A 16,918-nucleotide genomic window follows, 5' to 3' on the forward strand; every position below is an offset into this window, starting at 1 on the left:
CGGGGGAATGGCCACACTGTAATCCCTTCTCCTCCATTCTCCTCTTGGGATCTTGGGCACGCACGCACATGCGCCCAGCATGAGTTTTAAGCCACTTGGTCTGGGACTCGAACTGTGGTCGACTACGTGGGAGTCCAGCGACATTACGCTAACTGCTAGTCCCTACCATGGAAAATTTCTTTAAAAAATAAAAATAAAAAAGGAGCCCAAGACAGTGCATTGGCCAATGAGAACGTGGGCAGCCATGGTCACCATGGTATTGGTGATCTAGCAACCAAGAATTTAGAAGGTCAGGAGCTGGGTGTGGGGAATGGGGTTGGGGGGAGGAACGTAGTAACTGAAGGGAAGGCAGGAGGCAACGGCAAAGAGCCAGGAAGGAAGCTGAGAGGACCTAGGCCCCGACAGCCCTGCTAGCCCGGTGACTGGCCTTCCTCCACGCAACGCATCGCTAACATGCAGGCAGCACAGCAGGTGAGTGGACACTCTGTCCTTTGATGTTGCATTTTATTGTTGCAGTAAAATATACATAAAATTTATATGAAATATACATTGAATTTAGCCATTTTCAAGTGTCCGGGTCATGGCACGATGTGTGTTCACACTGCCATGTGACTATCAGCACCTCCGTCTTCAGACGCGTTCAGTTTCCCCCTCGGAAACTCTGTGCCCATTAGGCACCACCTCCCAGGCCCCCTGCTCCCAGCCTCAGGCAACCCCCATTCCACTTTCTGTCTCGAGGACTTTGACTCCCCTAGGTACTGAACAGAAGTGGAATCACGCAGTACGGGGGTCCCCAAAATGTCACGGTGTTTCTGGCAAACTAAGTCCAGCTGCCTCTACTCGTGGTCAGAAATGAGAGGCAGGAGCTGGGGAAAAAGGCAGTTTATTTCGGCAACTGGGTGACAGGGACACGGCCAGCAAGCACCACCACGCCGTCTCCAAAAGCTCAGCGTGTGCTTGGTACTCACAGGTACCAGCATGTGAAATTCTCCATCAGAAACACATTTGTTTCTTATACACTTTATATCTCGTATGTTTATACCTATTTAAAAGTGCATTGTATTTTTTCTCAGTGTTCAGAGAAACAGGATAATTCTACACAAATCCTTCTGCAACCCTTTAGCAATGCATTTTGGACAGCTTCCTTGTAAGGACGACAACCCCTTCCCTCATCTCTTCATCTGTCTCTTATTCTGTTTCTCTGTGTGTGTGTGTCTCTCTCTCTTGGTCTCTGTTTATCTTTCTGTAGCTTTCATGGGAGCCACACACGTGAATGGTAAATAAATAACACCTGAAGACTGTGAGCAGGGCATTGTTCTCTGTTCCCGGACTCACTTCCACTCACAGAGAGTCCTACTCTGGGGTTGGATGTTACCCTTCTGGAATTTTCTATGCATATTCATATGCATAGAAAGAAGACGCATGTATCCTTCCACAGTCACACAAAGGAGACTGCAAAATGCACATCATTCCACATTTATCCTGAGTTCGGATCATTCTTCTTCAGTACATGCTTGTGAGTGCACGCCCATAAGCTCACCCAGCCTGATTGCTTCCTGCCAACGGTCAATTAAACTGTCCCTTAAAAATAGTTGGTTCAATGGGACCAGCAGGTGGCATGGTGGTTAAGGTGCTGGACACTCCCATATGGCCAACCAGGATTCAAGTCCTGAATCTGGTGGCTTGCTTTCTCACTTCCTCTCTCTCTCAGTCTCACCCTCGTGTCTCTCTCTGGTCAAACTAAAAATAATAATAATAGATGAATGAATAAATAAAATAAAATAAATAATTTTAAAAAATAGTTGGTTCAAGATCATCTAGTCAGGGAACCAGTAGTTGGCATAATGGCTATGTCGCTGGACTCCCACGTAGTCGACTGCAGTTCGCGTCCCAGATCCGGTGGCTTAAAACTCACGCTGGGCACGTGTGCGTGTGCACCCAAGATCCCGAGAGGAGAATGGAGGAGAAGGGATTGTGGCGTGACCATCCCCCCGGGGGGTGATTTCTCACTTTCTGTCTCTCTGTCTCTGTCTGGTGAGTGCACGCGCCCTATAGTGAAAATCTCTCCAAAAAAAAAATAAAGATCATCTAGCCAAAAAGAGCAACTGTCATCAATATGGCATCTGCCAGCAACATTCTACCCTACAAGGGATTTCTTTTTTAATATAAACTTGTTTTTATTATTTATAATGTTTTAAGTTGTTTTTTCATTTCACAGCTCATTACAGAAATGGCCATATACATATTTTTATATTTATTTGTTTTATTATTATTCATACATGAAATCACTATCCATCATTTAGATTGTGAAGAGACTTTACCCAGCCTGATATACACCTCAGTCCAGCCCAGTTGAGACCACCTTACACATCCTCGTCAACAGGTAATAAACCTTATCTGTGTCCCACAAGTGTCTTACCTCTCCATTTTTCCCCCAAATTTCCTATGCTTTTCCCCTCCCACACTCTCCTTTCACTTTGTCTCTAGTGTCCAGTACAGTTTTTAATGCTTTTATGTTCTCCAGTCTTTCAGTCTCTACCATAGAGTGCAGACAGTCGGTATATGTTAAGTGGAGACATACAATGTCTCTCTTTCATAGCCTGACTTGCTGCATTCCGCAACAAATCTTCCGTATTTGTCCACTTTCTATCACATTCCAGGGCCTTGTTGTTTTTCGTGGCTGAACAGAATTCCATGGAGTATACGTGCCACAATTTTTCAATCCATTCCTCTGCTTGTGGACATTTGGGATGGTTCCATGTCTTAGCAGTCGTGAATAATACAAGGGATTTCTGGGCATAGCCTGGGGCCATCCCTTATGGGTCCTGATAAAGCCCAGACCCCTCGATGTTCTCCATGGACTTGCTTCAATGTCTGCTCCTTCCTAACTCTACCCCATGCTTCCTATTGACCTGCCTCCTGGACTAAGTCATGCATTTTGACCTTGTCATTCCATGCCGGTGGAGGCACACCATCCCCACCGTGTCTCCCATCCTCTCAGTTCCTTTCTTCTCTTTCTTCCCCTTTCTCTGCCCACACCCCTCCCATTCCCTTTCTTTTTCTTCCTCTCCTCTCCTCTCCTCTCCTCTCTTCTCCTTTCCTTTGTGCTATGACCTGCACAGCTGATCATGTGCACTGAGTGGGAGCAGCCATGGATTAGAAAACAAACATAAAAATAAACACACAAAGGGGTCGGCAGGTGGTGTGGTGGTTGAGGTTCTGGACTCCCACATGGCTGGCCACAATTCAGGTCTCGGACCTGGCGGCTTGCTCTCTCACTTTCTCTCTCTCTGTCTCTCATCAAATTAAATAATAATAACAAATAAAATTAAATAGATAAATAAAAATAATAAAATAAACACACAAAGACACACAAGTAGATAAAAGCAGAGATCTGGTGGTCTGGACTCCTCTGACGGAGGCAGCTGGCCCAGGCCAGTGCCAGGTTTATTCTCAGGGCAGAAGGGGCAGGGAATGGGAGGTGGAATGCGAAGTCAGTTGTTTTCAGATGCTAATTGGCTGAAGATGCGAAGACACCTGGCTGTCATGTAGTCCTATGTAAATTTTCTCTTATCTTCTTGGGCCTATTCTGATTAACACCTGTGACTTCCTATAACCCATACTGCTTTGCAGTTTCAACCCAGTGGCAGCTAGTGTAAGAAAGCAAACCACCAGGTCCAGGACTTGAACCAGAGTTGACCACATGAGAGTTCCACACTTTAACCACCATGCCACCTGCCAGCCCAGAACTTTTCTTTAACTATAATGTCCTGATTACCTGTGAGGAACAGAAGATTTAAAAAGGCTAACCATTTTCCTATTGGTCAAATATCTACCATGTAACAGATAACAGAAATATCAGCTCTTTTATTAAACCAACCATATTAAACTAAACATGGGACCAGCAGATGGCATAATGGCTACGTTGCTGGACATGTGGTTGACTGCGGTTTGAGTCCTGGATCCGGTGGCTTAAACTCAAGCTAGGCATGTGTGCGTGTGTGCCCAAGATCCCAGGAGGAGAATGGAGCAGGGATTGTGGTGTGGCCATGCTCCCTGGGGGGTGATTTCTCGCTTTCTATCTCTCTGTCTTTCTCTGTCTTTCTGGTGAGTGTACACGCCCTATAGCAAAAAGCTCTCAAAAAAAAAAAAATAAAAAATAAAAAAAAAAAAAAAAAAAATTAAACATGATGTTGCTTTAGCAATAAAATATATTCCAAAATATACGTTGGACATTGTGAAGATCTTCACTTATTAAACTTTTTCTTTTACCAATATTTGAAGCCAGTTTATTTATCAAAGATTTTGTCATGTGAACTTGAAAAGTATTTATATGAAATTTGTATGAGTGCTCCTTTTTATAAACCAAATTGAATGGAAAATTCAGTCCCAGTGTGTGTCATTATATGGCAAAAGTGTTACAAAGATATGTAGATATAATGCATGACATTTCAAATGGCCTCGTAGCTGCATTTTTTTTTAAATTTATTTAACTATGTATTTATTTATTTAAATTTGATCAGAGAGGGACAGAGTGTAAGAGAGAAAGAGAAGGTAAGTGAGAAAGGAAGCTGCCAGGTCCAGGATTCGAACTGTAGTTGGCCATGTGGAAGTCTAGTGCCCTTAACCACTAGGCAACCTGCCAGCCCCTCTAGCTCCATTTTGAACACCTGTTCTCCTAAGCTGTCTACGAGAGTTTCTAGCTCTCCCAAATGGACAGCAATTCATTCATCAATATCTAATTGGGTGCCCAATGCTTGATTCAACAGTGAATACCATTAAAGTATTTGGAATGGGCTTCGGTGAGACTGCTTTGGGAAAAACCAATGCAGTAGTACAATATAGGATCAGAAGGGTAGTGACAACCAATCTGTTTGGGGATAAGAAGAATACGACTGGGACCAGCAGTTAGCGTAACGGCTATGTCGCTGGACTCCCACGTAGTCAACCATGGTTCGCGTCCTGGCCCCGGTGGCTTAAAACTCACACCGGGCGTGTGTGCGTGCATGCCCAGGATCCCGAGAGGAGAATGGAGGAGAAGGGATTGCGGCGTGGCCATCTCCCCTGGGGGGTGATTTCTCGCTTTCTGTCTCTCTGTCTCTCTCTGTCTGTCTGGCGAGCGCACACGCCCTATAGCAAAAAAAACCTCTCTAAAACAAAAACAAACAAACAAAAAAGAAGAAGATAGCAACAATCACACTGTCCTTGGTCATTTGCGAGCCCTGGGCGAGAAATGACATTTACTTAAGAGGCCCTGCTGTTTGTAAGCAAAAGCAACATTTGTTCACTAGTGTTTAGGTTTTTACCGGTCCTGGACATTTTCTTTCTCACTAAACTGGAGTTCTAAAAGCGATATATCAGAAATGATTTATTTATGTAGTTATATAAGTAATAGACTGCACTTCCAGCAGCAGGGTGAGAAGGCCCAGCATGTCCTTTCTCCAATATAGCCCTTCCCTCCTGGTACTGTTCACCTCTGGGGGCTGTCCCAGACCCAACGGCCTTGCGACACAATATCCTGTTTTTCTGTGCAGGTCCCTGGATCTGCCGCCATCACGACCAGGATCACGGACAATGTCCATTGCCAAGTGGCAGGCTTGGCTGTGGCCACCATAGGATGGATCCTTACCGTTAGTTCCACGGGCTTCACGGAGTGGCGAGTGTGGTACATGGAGAGCACCTCACCCCCTGGCCTCTCCTGTGTGGGAATGTGGAGAGTCTGCATTTATCACCGGGAGAGCTACTCTAGCGAGATCAAACTGTGTCACCCATATACGTACCAGGACACCTTCCTCCCTCTTGATATTCGTGTTGCCCAGCACCTCCTGCTGGGTGCCATCATTCTGGGGCTCTTGGGGAAAACTCTCATTATCTTTGCACTTTGGACCCTAAACACAGGCGTTCCTCGGGGGGGTGTCACCTACAAGCTGTTCGTTGGTTCAGGAATTCTTCACATGACTGCTGGCTTCTGTATCTCAGCGGCAGTGGCCTGGAATTACTACTCCATCACCCGCATGCAGGGTATTGCCTTCCCACCATCTTTCCAAATACCCTACAAGCCAGACACTCAGGAAATTGGCAGTGCTGTTCTATTGGCAGCTCTGGCCGCCTTACTGATGCTGTTGAGTGGGTTGTTCTTCCTCTCTTACAGATCTCCCCGGGGCAACAAAGTGCATCCTGAAGTTCAACAAAATGAATTCCCTAGCTGCTCTGTCTTTGTAAATCCATGACTCTCAGGAGCTCATGGGAGGTATTACTAAATGTTTGCAAGGACTCAAGACCAAGGTAGTTGGGACAGAAAGGGACCAACAGTCTACTTTTGTTGTCTTCTCTATCTGAATTTTATTCATTAGTTGGTTGAATTAAGAACCCTCATTAAAAAAAAATGCATATCTTGCTCACCTGTCCGTTGATCCTATTGGATCTGTATTTTAGTTATTGTTGGCTAAAGTAAATACTACTGTAAACATTATGTATGGAAATTAGATTCGTGAGGACTTCAGCCTCCCACAGCCCCGTCTTAAACTTCTGCTGTGAGCAATAGCAGGCCTTGTTTCCTAGTTCATAGTCATGGTCTCTCTATCATTGAAAGTTTTTCGAGAGGTACAGAAGAGAAAATAGTAGGAAAAAACTCCACACACCCATTACCTACCTGACTCAGCAATTCTAAGATCTGCCCATGGTAACTTATTTCCTCCTTTTTTTTTTCCCCTTTTTAATCTATTTTTTCTTTTTCCAAAGTATTTTACAACAATCCCAGAGATCATATTGCATCATCCCCACAGATTTTAGTATTACGTGCTAAAAAAAGGACATATCTCTCATAAACCTAGTATACATTAAATATCTAACAATTATTTCTTGTTATTATCAAATAGTCAGAATTTGTAACCTCTCAATGACGATTTTATAGCGTTTTATTTACGTTCTTGGCTTGCTTTGCCCCGTAGGACTTCTAAAATACACCCTCCCCTCTCACACCCACCCACACAGCACTCGCTCTTGTTTTGTTTTGGTTTGGGTTTTAATTATTTTGATTTGCTGAAAAACCTGGGCCAATTGTCCTGTCATTTAACTCGTCACCTCTAGAGGATTATGAGATTCCAGGTCAGCGCTTTGAGGAAGACTTCGACATAGGTGGCGCCATGAAATCCACACTGGCTGCTTCTGCTGAGTGACACATGGTCTTTGTCTCTTTCGGTGATGCCTAGATAGATCAGTAGATTCACGAGGGGAAAGCTGGATCCCTCTTAGACATTTCCTCATCAAACCTCCACCTCACCCAAATGATCTCCTGTATTGATGGGCCTTGTTTGAATCAATAATCCCACTAAGGATTGCGAGGGATGAACGTCTCACATGAACACTTTTGCCAGACCTGTCATCTGGGATCCTTTTGTAAAGAGTTTTCCCTCATCGACTATGATTATTTGATTGCTCTAAAATAATAATACAAAAAAAAGGCAGTGTAAACAGTTCATTTTTTCCAATTATTGATGTCCAGAGTGAAAAGGGAGCATGGCCTCGTTACCTTTAGTGTTGACCAATGCACTGTGCTCCCATTGTATTGCAGTACTAGTCACAATAGCTGAATCAGTTATGTGTCAATGAAAGGATGGACAAACATGTGACGACATATAAACAATGGAAAAACTAGTCTTTAAAAAGAACGAAATTCTGGGACCAGCAGTTAGTGGAATGGCTATGTCGCCGGACTCCTATGTGGTCAACCGTGGTTCAAGTCCCAGACCCGGTGGCTTAAACTCACGCCGGGCACGTGTGCATGCATGCCCAAGATCCCGAGAGGAAAATGGAGGAGAAGGGATTGCAGCATAGCCATCCTCCCGTGGGGGTGATTTCTTGCTTTCTTTCTCTCTGTCTTTCTGGTGAGCACATGCACCCTATGTGGAGAGGAAAAACCTCTCCAAAAAAAAAAAAGAAAGAAAGAAAGAAAAAGAATTCTGTCACTTGCAGCAATATGGATGCCCTAGGATGTCATTAAGTGAAATAAGCCCCACACAAAAAGATAAATACTGCATGATCTAAGTCACGTGTAGAATCGAACACAGTTGTTTTCATCGCGATATAGAAGATACCAGAGGCTGGAGGAGGGGGAAGGCAGTTGAGGCTGGCCAACTGGTACCTCTGGTAATAAAAATAACACCTAGCCAGTTCCAATGAGTGGGCAACCCTAAGAGAACAGCAGAGGGCATGTGTCACATCAATCGCAATTTATCAGGAGTTACAACCAGACCCTCCATGAAATGCCTTCCTCCCACCCAGTTCCTGGCACCGGGAAGGTGAGGCAAATGCCATTTTTCTTCCTTGGTACCTGAGGAAGACACATAGGAATGGTTGTACATTTCCCTCTTACCATTCCTCATAAATACAAAAAGACCCAACCAGACATTTTGGTCAACAACCTGATTCCCACTGGGGCAATAAAGTAATTGGGCAGTCTGTCCTAATAAGGATGCTCCTATCATCAGGGCTCACACTGGGCATGCGCAGTTAGGTCATCCAATTCCGCAAATTCTTCACCTGTGAGAGAGCTATGCAAGCGCAGGAGAGAAAGGCCGCAAATTCAAACAAAGGACATAAATAGTATGACAGACCTCCCACTGTTAAACATTCACTATCACCTCTGATAATAAAAGTAACACCTAACCCGTTCCAAACACAGCGCTACCTAGCAACCGGCCCGCCCAAAGGCCTTTTGGGTGTACTTCTTTTCTAAAATCTTTCTTTCCTATTAAATCCTCATTTCTACCTACTATAACTGTGGTTGTGGCTTTATTTTGCGCCTAGGGACAGGTCTTTAATCTTAGTGATCCGGACCCAAAGAACCAAGGACTTCACAACGCAGCTCAACACTCTCCTATCCTCTGACAGTACATTAGATGAAAGTCAGTTCCTATCCCATAGTAGGATTATCAACAATGTGTACTTTAAAACAGCTACAAGACAGAATCTTGGCTGTTCTCATTATAAAGAAATGATAAATATTCAAGGTGATAGATAAGGCATCACCCTGATTTGGTCTACACACAATGCATGCATGTATCAAAACATCAGACCGCAGGGCCAGCAGGTGGCGCGGTAATTAAGGACGCTGAATTGCTACATAGCTGACTGCGGTTCAAGTCCTGGACCAGCGACTTGCTGTCTCACTTTTCCTTTCTCATGCACGCGCGCTCTCTCTCTCACTCTGTCCCTCTCTGCTCAAATAAATATAGTTAAATAAAATAATTATTTTTTAAAGAATTATTTATTTAATTCCATTTGTTATTATTATTTTTTAATTTGACCAGACAGAGAGAGAAAGAGAGAAAGGGAAAGTGAGAAAGCAAGCCGCCAGGTCCAGGACTCAAACTGCAGTCGGTCATGTGGGAGTCCAGTGCCCCTAACCATCACACCACCTGCCGGCCCCAAATAAAATAATTCTAAAAAAAAAACAACAACAACAAAAAAACAGACTGCATTCCAGAAACATGTACAATTACTGTGCAATCACAAACATGACTGAATAAGGGGATGTACAATTTGCAACTATTAGAAGGGATTTTAAAGAATGGATCAAATGTCCGGTATGATTCCAGAAATCCTATTCTAATATTCTTTGCAGTTATTCCACATAAAAATATTTAAAGGAGTATAAGATTATTAAGTCTGAAAATTTATATAACTCCTAACACTTCCATGTTGTTAGTGTACTATGCCTAGAGATGAGGGCCCAAAGTCCTCATTAGCCTGAAACAAATTCCTCCTTAGTAACAGATAACCAGTAACCTTTGCTTTTTGTTTTTAAAGAATTATTTTATTTAATTTTATGTAATATTATTATCATTATTTTCCGGTTTGATCAGAGAGAGACAGAGGAAGTGAGAAAGCAAGCCACCAGGTCCGAGAATTGAACCATGGTCGGCCATGGGGGATTCCAGCGCCTTTAACCACCATGCCACTTGCCGGCCACCAACCTTTGCTTTTTAACGCTAATAGGCTCCCACGAAGCCCAAGCGGCTAAAACACCAGATTAGACCATCGCCGCATTTAATGTGAGCTCAGCCAGTCAGATTCAATCCAAAACAAGTAGTACCATGAAACAAATTTCCCCAAAAGGAGAATGTTACTGATTCCTTTATCCCCTCACAGGAAGACCAGCTGTAATCAAATGAGGCGAACGCTCACCTCAAGATTTTGTCGTCTTCATCATAAAAAAGATGAGGCTTAGAACTGGATCACATGACCCTTTTTCTTCTTATCTCTTCCCAGTTCAAAATGCTTATATCTTGGGACCAGCAATTGGTGTAATGGCTATGTCGCTGGACTTCCCTGTAGTTGACCGTGGTTCGAATCCTGGACCCAGTGGCTTAAACTCACGCTGGGCGCGCGTGCGTGCATGCCCAAGATTCCGAGAAGAGAATGGAGAAGGGACTGCAGTGTGGCTATCCCCCTAGGGGATGATTTCTTGCTTGCTCGCTCTCTCTCTCTCTTTCTCTCTCTCTCTCTCTCTCTCTCTCTCGTGAGTGCATGCACCCTACTGCAAAAACTGCTCAAAAAAAAAAAAAAAAGCCTTACATCTCTCACTAGCCAGGCTTCTCCTAGATCTGCAGTCGGGCTCAACACATTCAGCCTCAGCACAATCTTCTTTGTAGTTTTTGCCTTTTTCCAGAAAATAGGCTGTCCACCACAGCCACTCTGCTTCCTGTCATACGGAGAATCCTTGGCCTTTTTGTACTGTGTCACTTTGTGGGGTTGGTGCTTCCCGCACCTCTTACAGGAGGCCCAGCGGGTTTTAGGGCCGTGCCCCATGCTTGCAGGCCTGCTATCTGCACAGAAAGAGCTGTACCGCATTCTTAGTGATTTTGCTATTTCGGTTTCTCTTGTTCTTTTCTGAGTATCAACTCATCTCTGGAGTATGAACTCAGGAGATTGTGTCTATGGTTTTATGAGAAACATTTTCTTTTTCGTTGTGTTTTGTTTTCATTATTGTTGTTGTTGTTGTTAGCCAGAGGGCATGTGTACTGGCCAGAGAGAGAGAGAGAGAGAGAGAGAGATGTCGGCGCTCAAAGCACTCTCCAGTGCTGTGTGGTAATGTAGCGATGTCACAGACAAGACTGCCAGGGTCTCTTCAGTGGCAGTGATCACCGTCATATTATATTCCATTAATAGTGCTTGTTTTGGGGCTAGCAAGTGGCCTGGTAGTTGGGGCGCTGGACTCCCACATGACCAAACACGGTTTGAGTCCCAGACCTGGCAGTTTGCTTTCTCGCTTTCCCTGTCTCTTTTTCTCTCTCTGGTAAAGTTAAAATAATAACAAGAAGAAGAAATTAAATTAAATTAAATACTTCTTTAAAAAATTGTGTTCTATGATTAACAATACTTTATTGAAATAACATATCTGTAATACTATTTTTTGCTTGTTTGTTTTTGAGAGGTTTTTGCTATAGGACACGTGCACTTGCCAGAAAGATAGAGAGACACAGAGAGACAGAAAGCAAGAAATCACCCCCCAGGGGGGGAAGGCCACGCCGCAATCCCTTCTCCTCCGTTCTCCTCTCGGGATCGTTGGCACGCACACGCACATGCACCTGGCATGAGTTTAAGCCCCCAGGTCCGGGACTCGAACCGTGGCCAACTACATTAGGGAGTCCAGCGACATAGCCATTGCACCAACTGCTGGTCCCTGTCTGTAATACTTTTGTTAAAGTATTATTCACAGAACCTAAAATTTACCCTTTCATATATCCAATTTAGTGATTTTTTTAAAAAAAGGTATATTCACAAAGGTGTGCAACCATCACGACTGTCTCATTGCGGGACATTTTCATTCGCCTAAAAAGAAAGCCTACCCTCATAAGCGGTCCTCATTTGTCTTTTTTTTTTTGGAGAGGTTTTTGCTATAGGGCGTGTGTGCTCGCCAGACAGACAGAAACAGAAAGACAGAAAGCGAGAAATCACCCCTCAGGGGGGATGGTCACGCGGCAATCCCTTCTCCTCCATTCTCCTCTCGGGATCTTGGGCACGCACGCACACATGTCCGGCGTGAGTTTAAGCCACCAGGTCCGGGACGCGAACCACGGTCGACTACGTGGGAGTCCAGTGACATAGCCATTACGCTAACTGCTGGTTCCCATTAGTCTTTGAGGCTCTTTTGTTCCTCAACAAAGTGTCCCAGGTCTATTTTATACCTGTAGGTCCAAGACCTGGAGTCAGCCATAACAATCTTTCACCCAGTGCGAGGCATGGAGAAGGGATTGAGAAACCACAGTTGGGTTTGTGGTGCTTATTCTACTGGGTTGCCTTTTATCTATTTATTTTTAGTGAACAGAACAAGAATATATTAATTTTTGAGGAGAAAAGAATATCAGTATAATGTGATTTTTCACTTTGATCTTTTTTAAAAAAAATCATTCTATTTCACTTTATTTATTTTCATTTGATGAGAGAGAAAGTGAGAAAGCAAGCTGACAGGTCCAAGACTGAAATTGTGGTAGGCTAGGAGTAGAGCCCAGTGCCCCTAACCACCACACCACCTGATGGGCCCTCAATTCAAAAGTTTGACATACTTGGGACCAGTAGTTAGTGTAATGGCTATGTCGCTGGACTGCCAAGTAGTCGACCGCGGTTCAAGTCCTGGACCCGGTGACTTAAACTCACACCGGGTGCATGAGCGTGCAAACTTTGTTCGTTATTAGAGACGTCACAGACCACCGCAATGTCCTGTGCGTATTCTCCTCAGGACACGTGCTCGTCCTGTGATTTAAAAAAAAGGCAAGGATGGAGCCTAGAAGATTCCATCTGTCTGCTTTCTCTGGAGTTCTCTGGTCTCTTCTTCCAAGTGGGAGGCTGTCCCAACAGAGAACATCAGGAGAAGCAGCAATGGTGTGTGTGTGGTTTCTCTGTGAAATGTCAAAAAGCCCATCCGGACTTCTGCTTGGCATTGTTTCCGTTAGAAACCTAGTTCTGCAACGCACAGGCTTCCTAATGCTGCTTGAGCCCAGTCACCAAACCAAAGGGAAAACATACTACTTATCTTGTAGATAGCAATAAACACTTCCCCATAGCGACCCCCACCTAGAGACAACCCCCACGCTGCTTCTTGACAGAGGAACAGACACAGAGGTTGGTACGTCTGTACCATGGAATGCAATACCGTAATAAAGATGAACAAAGCGAGGATACCTTCAATAGCCCAGCGGAAACTCGGGAATACCATGTTGCACCAAAGAAACTGAACGTCACGGGTACACGCTGTGTGCTTCCATTACAGGAAGGTCAGGACCATGCCAGAGCAATCTGCGGGGAGAGGTCAGAGCAGTAGCTCCGCCCGGGTGAGGGGCAAAAAGTGGTGCTTAGTGACTGAAAAGGAGTCTGAGGGACCTTTCTGGAAGACAGGCATATTCTGCATTGTGATCTGAGTGGAGGTCACAGCAGTGTCTACCAATATGAAAATGTATGGAGTTGCACACTTGAGACTTGTGCATTTTATGTTCTGTCAATTATATTTCAAGTAAAATATCAACTCTAAAGAAGTAAAAATGAAAATAAAAGCCGAAATATTAAGCGTCTTGCTTTTTGCCCTGTGCCATCCAAGCATTTCTTTCCTCTCTGCCCACCTTCGTCCCTGGCTCACTAGGACGGCACGTGGAGTGCGTATGCTTCTAGAATGTTGACCACAGTACGTATGAGATCAAAACTGCCTACACTTACGCCAGGCATAATCAGGTGACACTATATTTAGTAAGATATCGAGGAACGGGATTCACCTTTGCAACCAAAACAAAAGAGAATCGCTCCTGAGGGCTATGCCCTTCAGACTCTCACCATGCATGGTTTTTGTAGGGAAGCTTAGGGAGGCACACTCCTTGGTTCAGGCTCCTGGCTGCTGTAATGGGACAGCTTTCTATTCACTGTGGGCCTTCTGACTATTTAATCCAGGACCTCCACAGAGAAATTTATATTATTTATTTATTTATTTGGAGAGGTTTTTGCTATAAGGTACATGCACTCGCCAGAAAAAGAGAGAGACAGAAAGCGAGAAATCACCCCCTAGGGAGGATGGCCACGCTGCAATCCCTTCTCCTCCATTCTCCTCTCGGGATCTTGGGCACACACACACAAGCACCCAACATGATTAAGTAAGTTTAAGCCACCAGGTCCGGGACTCAAACCGCGGTCAACTACATGAGAGTCCAGCGACATAGCCATTACGCTAACTGCTGGTCCCAAGAAATTTATGTTCTTGAAAGTCTTCTCAACTCTTCAAGGTGGTATTGGACTGCTCTGGTCCTTTTTCTGCCTATCTCTTGGAAGGTGCCCACTATCCAGAATTTGCCAATTGGCCCTGGTAGTCATGGAAACACAGGAATGTTTTGATTCACTGATTTCCATTGCACCTTGGAAGTTAGTACCATTTCTAAACCTGAGAAGTCGCACCTGTCCATTTCTTCTATGTGAGAAGACCCCTGTGGTTGATTATTTTGCCCCAGTTCAGGAAATGCTTCAGAGCTCCTAGAGTTCGTTCTCATTTCATCATGCCGGTATCCCCCTGAAGAAGATCACTGTCATTGGATGGTTCCGCAAAAGAGGTAGCCCAGGCCGATTTCATGACTCTTTCGTTTTTCACAGTCACTATGATTGTTTATTTAAGTCCTCATATTGCACTTGTAGACATGCACCCTAACACAGCATGAAAACATACCCCACCTGGCTCTCTTAAGACACGAGCTAGGTCATAAAATGAATCCGCATTGTTACGCGGTAGATGTGGGTGTGCATACATTGGGTGTAGCTGGGAATTCCAGGCTTCCTTGGGTCTCTGTCAAGGCCTGTCCTTGCTGTTTGGTATTTTTGTTCCCTTCTCTCCTTCCCTTTATGAAGAACGGATATTCTGATACGTAATACTCTACTTCTCAGTCGTTTGTCAGTTCTTTGAAATGTTCTTGCCTACGAACCACAACATACACCTCTCCTCACAGAGGCAGAGGCGAAAAGATGTCGACGTGACACAATGTAATTCAATGGTAATTTTAACAATATGGGACCAGCAGTTAGCGTAACGGCTATGTCGCTGGACTCGCATGTAGTCGACCGTGGTTCGAGTCCCGGACCCAGTGGCTTGAACTCACGCTGGGCACGTGTGCGTGCGTGCCCAAGATCCCGAGAGGAGAATGGAGAAGAAGGGATTGGAGCTGGCTGGCATGTGCACGCGCCCTATAGCGAAAACCTCTCCAAAAAAAAAAAAAATTCACTTGCCAACTTAGAGGACTTTGAATATATTAGGAAGTGTCCTACTTTATTCCATAGCCTACAACTTGTCTCTCACGCAAAACACATTTCACTTCTGAACATTTATCTTCTTTGTTAGGAACAGAAGAAACAGTTTGTCTTTGACAACAATTGACCCAGCGGAATAAAACCACCGTTTCTCCAAATGAGAGCACGCGCTTCCCTTCCATGTCAGTGAGTGATAATTAGCGTATAGTAGAAGACTTTTAAATGCCATGAAAGCGCTCGTTAAGGTGGCGGCGTGGGCTGTTCTGCAGACGGGCCACCTGAGTCAGGTGTGCTGTCAATGTATTTTTCGTCTTCTGCCTCATCTTCCTCGGCACCGTCCGAGGCGTGGTCTGGAGGTGAAGCCAGCCGGTCCTGCGCCTCCTGCTGGCGCCTCACAGGACACGCACAGCCGCTGCCGCCGCCATCCCGTCCCACAGCTCTCCCAGGAGCGCCGTGGTGGCAAGCCACCGGGTCCGGGACTCAAACCACGGGTGACCATGTGGGAGTCTAGCGCCTTTAACCACCATGCCGCCTGCCGGCCCCTTTTTTTCTTTTTTCTTTTTTTTAAATTGCCAAAGGATGAGTGTGCTCACCAGAGAGAGAATCTCACAATATGGTGGGGGTTATTCCGCAATTCTTTTTCCGCCATTTTTCCTTCTTGTCAGGATTTTTGGCATGCACGGACATGTGCCTACTGTGTTTTTCTTTTCGTAAGAATAGTGAATTATTTATTAATTCAACTTTATTTATTTATTTAAGTTTGACCAGAGAGGGACAGAGTGAGAGAGAGGGGGAAAGTGAGAAAGCGAGCCTCCAGGTCCGGGATTCGAACCACAGTTGGCCACGTGGGATCTAGCCCCTTTAACCACTGAGTTATGGGGCCAGCCAGGCCACCTTCATTTTAACTTAAATGAGCATCATTGGCATGATCTACTAGACCCTATGGTGTTGGCATTTTATAAAAAGTGTCTTCTTCATGGGAGAGGAAAAGAGACAGAGAGAGAGAGAGACTCTCTGTAAGGATCTTTTTAAGCTGTGAAAGTCCCCAGCCTCCCCAGCTGGGACCAAGGCACACAGGTGTGTTCAGGGTGACCCAGAATCCAAACCCAGGCCTTCCATTTGGCTCCCGTATTGTACAGTGGTGCTCCTCCCCTGGGCCACCATGGCTGGACCCTGTGGGCAGGGATTTTTATTTTTGTATGATTTTTTTTTTCTAATTTTGCCAGAGGGGCACGTGCACTCACCAGAGAGACAGAGAGAGGAACATGAGAAAGCTCTCCCTGTGGGAGATGGTCACGCCACAATCCCTTCTCTGTCTCTCCCTCCTTCCAGGATTTTGGGCATACATGCATCTGTGCCTGGCATGTTTCTCAAGTCACCAGGTTCAAGACTTGAACAGCGCAGTTGGCCATGTGGAACCCAGCCACCTTCACCACCACACTGCTGGCTAGCCTGGTTTATCTTTTTTGTCTTTTTTCAAGTTTATTTATTCATTTCTTTTTTAAAATTATTTATTTAATTTTATTCATTCATTCATTTTAATTTGATGAGAGAGAGAGAGAGAAAGCAAGCTGCCAGGTCCAGGACTCGAACCACGGTCAGCCATGTGGGAGTCTAGCACCTTAGCCACCACGTCACC

The 16,918-nt window shown here is 44.8% G+C and overlaps 1 protein-coding gene across 1 annotated transcript; it reads left to right on the plus strand.

Moving 5' to 3' along the window:
- The first annotated feature begins 299 nt into the window (after positions 1 to 299).
- CLDN34 (claudin 34) lies at positions 300 to 7,178 on the plus strand. Its single transcript, XM_014587567.1, has 3 exons — positions 300 to 471; positions 5,535 to 6,126; positions 7,090 to 7,178. The coding sequence occupies exons 1-3, from the start codon at positions 454 to 456 to the stop codon at positions 7,176 to 7,178; spliced, it is 699 nt and encodes a 232-aa protein (XP_014443053.1). The 5' UTR covers positions 300 to 453.
- Positions 7,179 to 16,918: the final 9,740 nt, after the last annotated feature.

The sequence above is a fragment of the Tupaia chinensis genome, unplaced genomic scaffold, assembly GCF_000334495.1.
Source record: "Tupaia chinensis unplaced genomic scaffold, TupChi_1.0 Scaffold000222_1, whole genome shotgun sequence".
Lineage (NCBI taxonomy): Eukaryota > Metazoa > Chordata > Mammalia > Scandentia > Tupaiidae > Tupaia > Tupaia belangeri.

Bases quoted from the DNA above. Each gene is read 5' to 3' on its own strand.
- CLDN34 (XM_014587567.1), top strand. The intron at 6,127-7,089 runs GTGGGTTGTTCT...CGTCACCTCTAG, and splicing joins CGCCTTACTGATGCTGTTGA to AGGATTATGAGATTCCAGGT.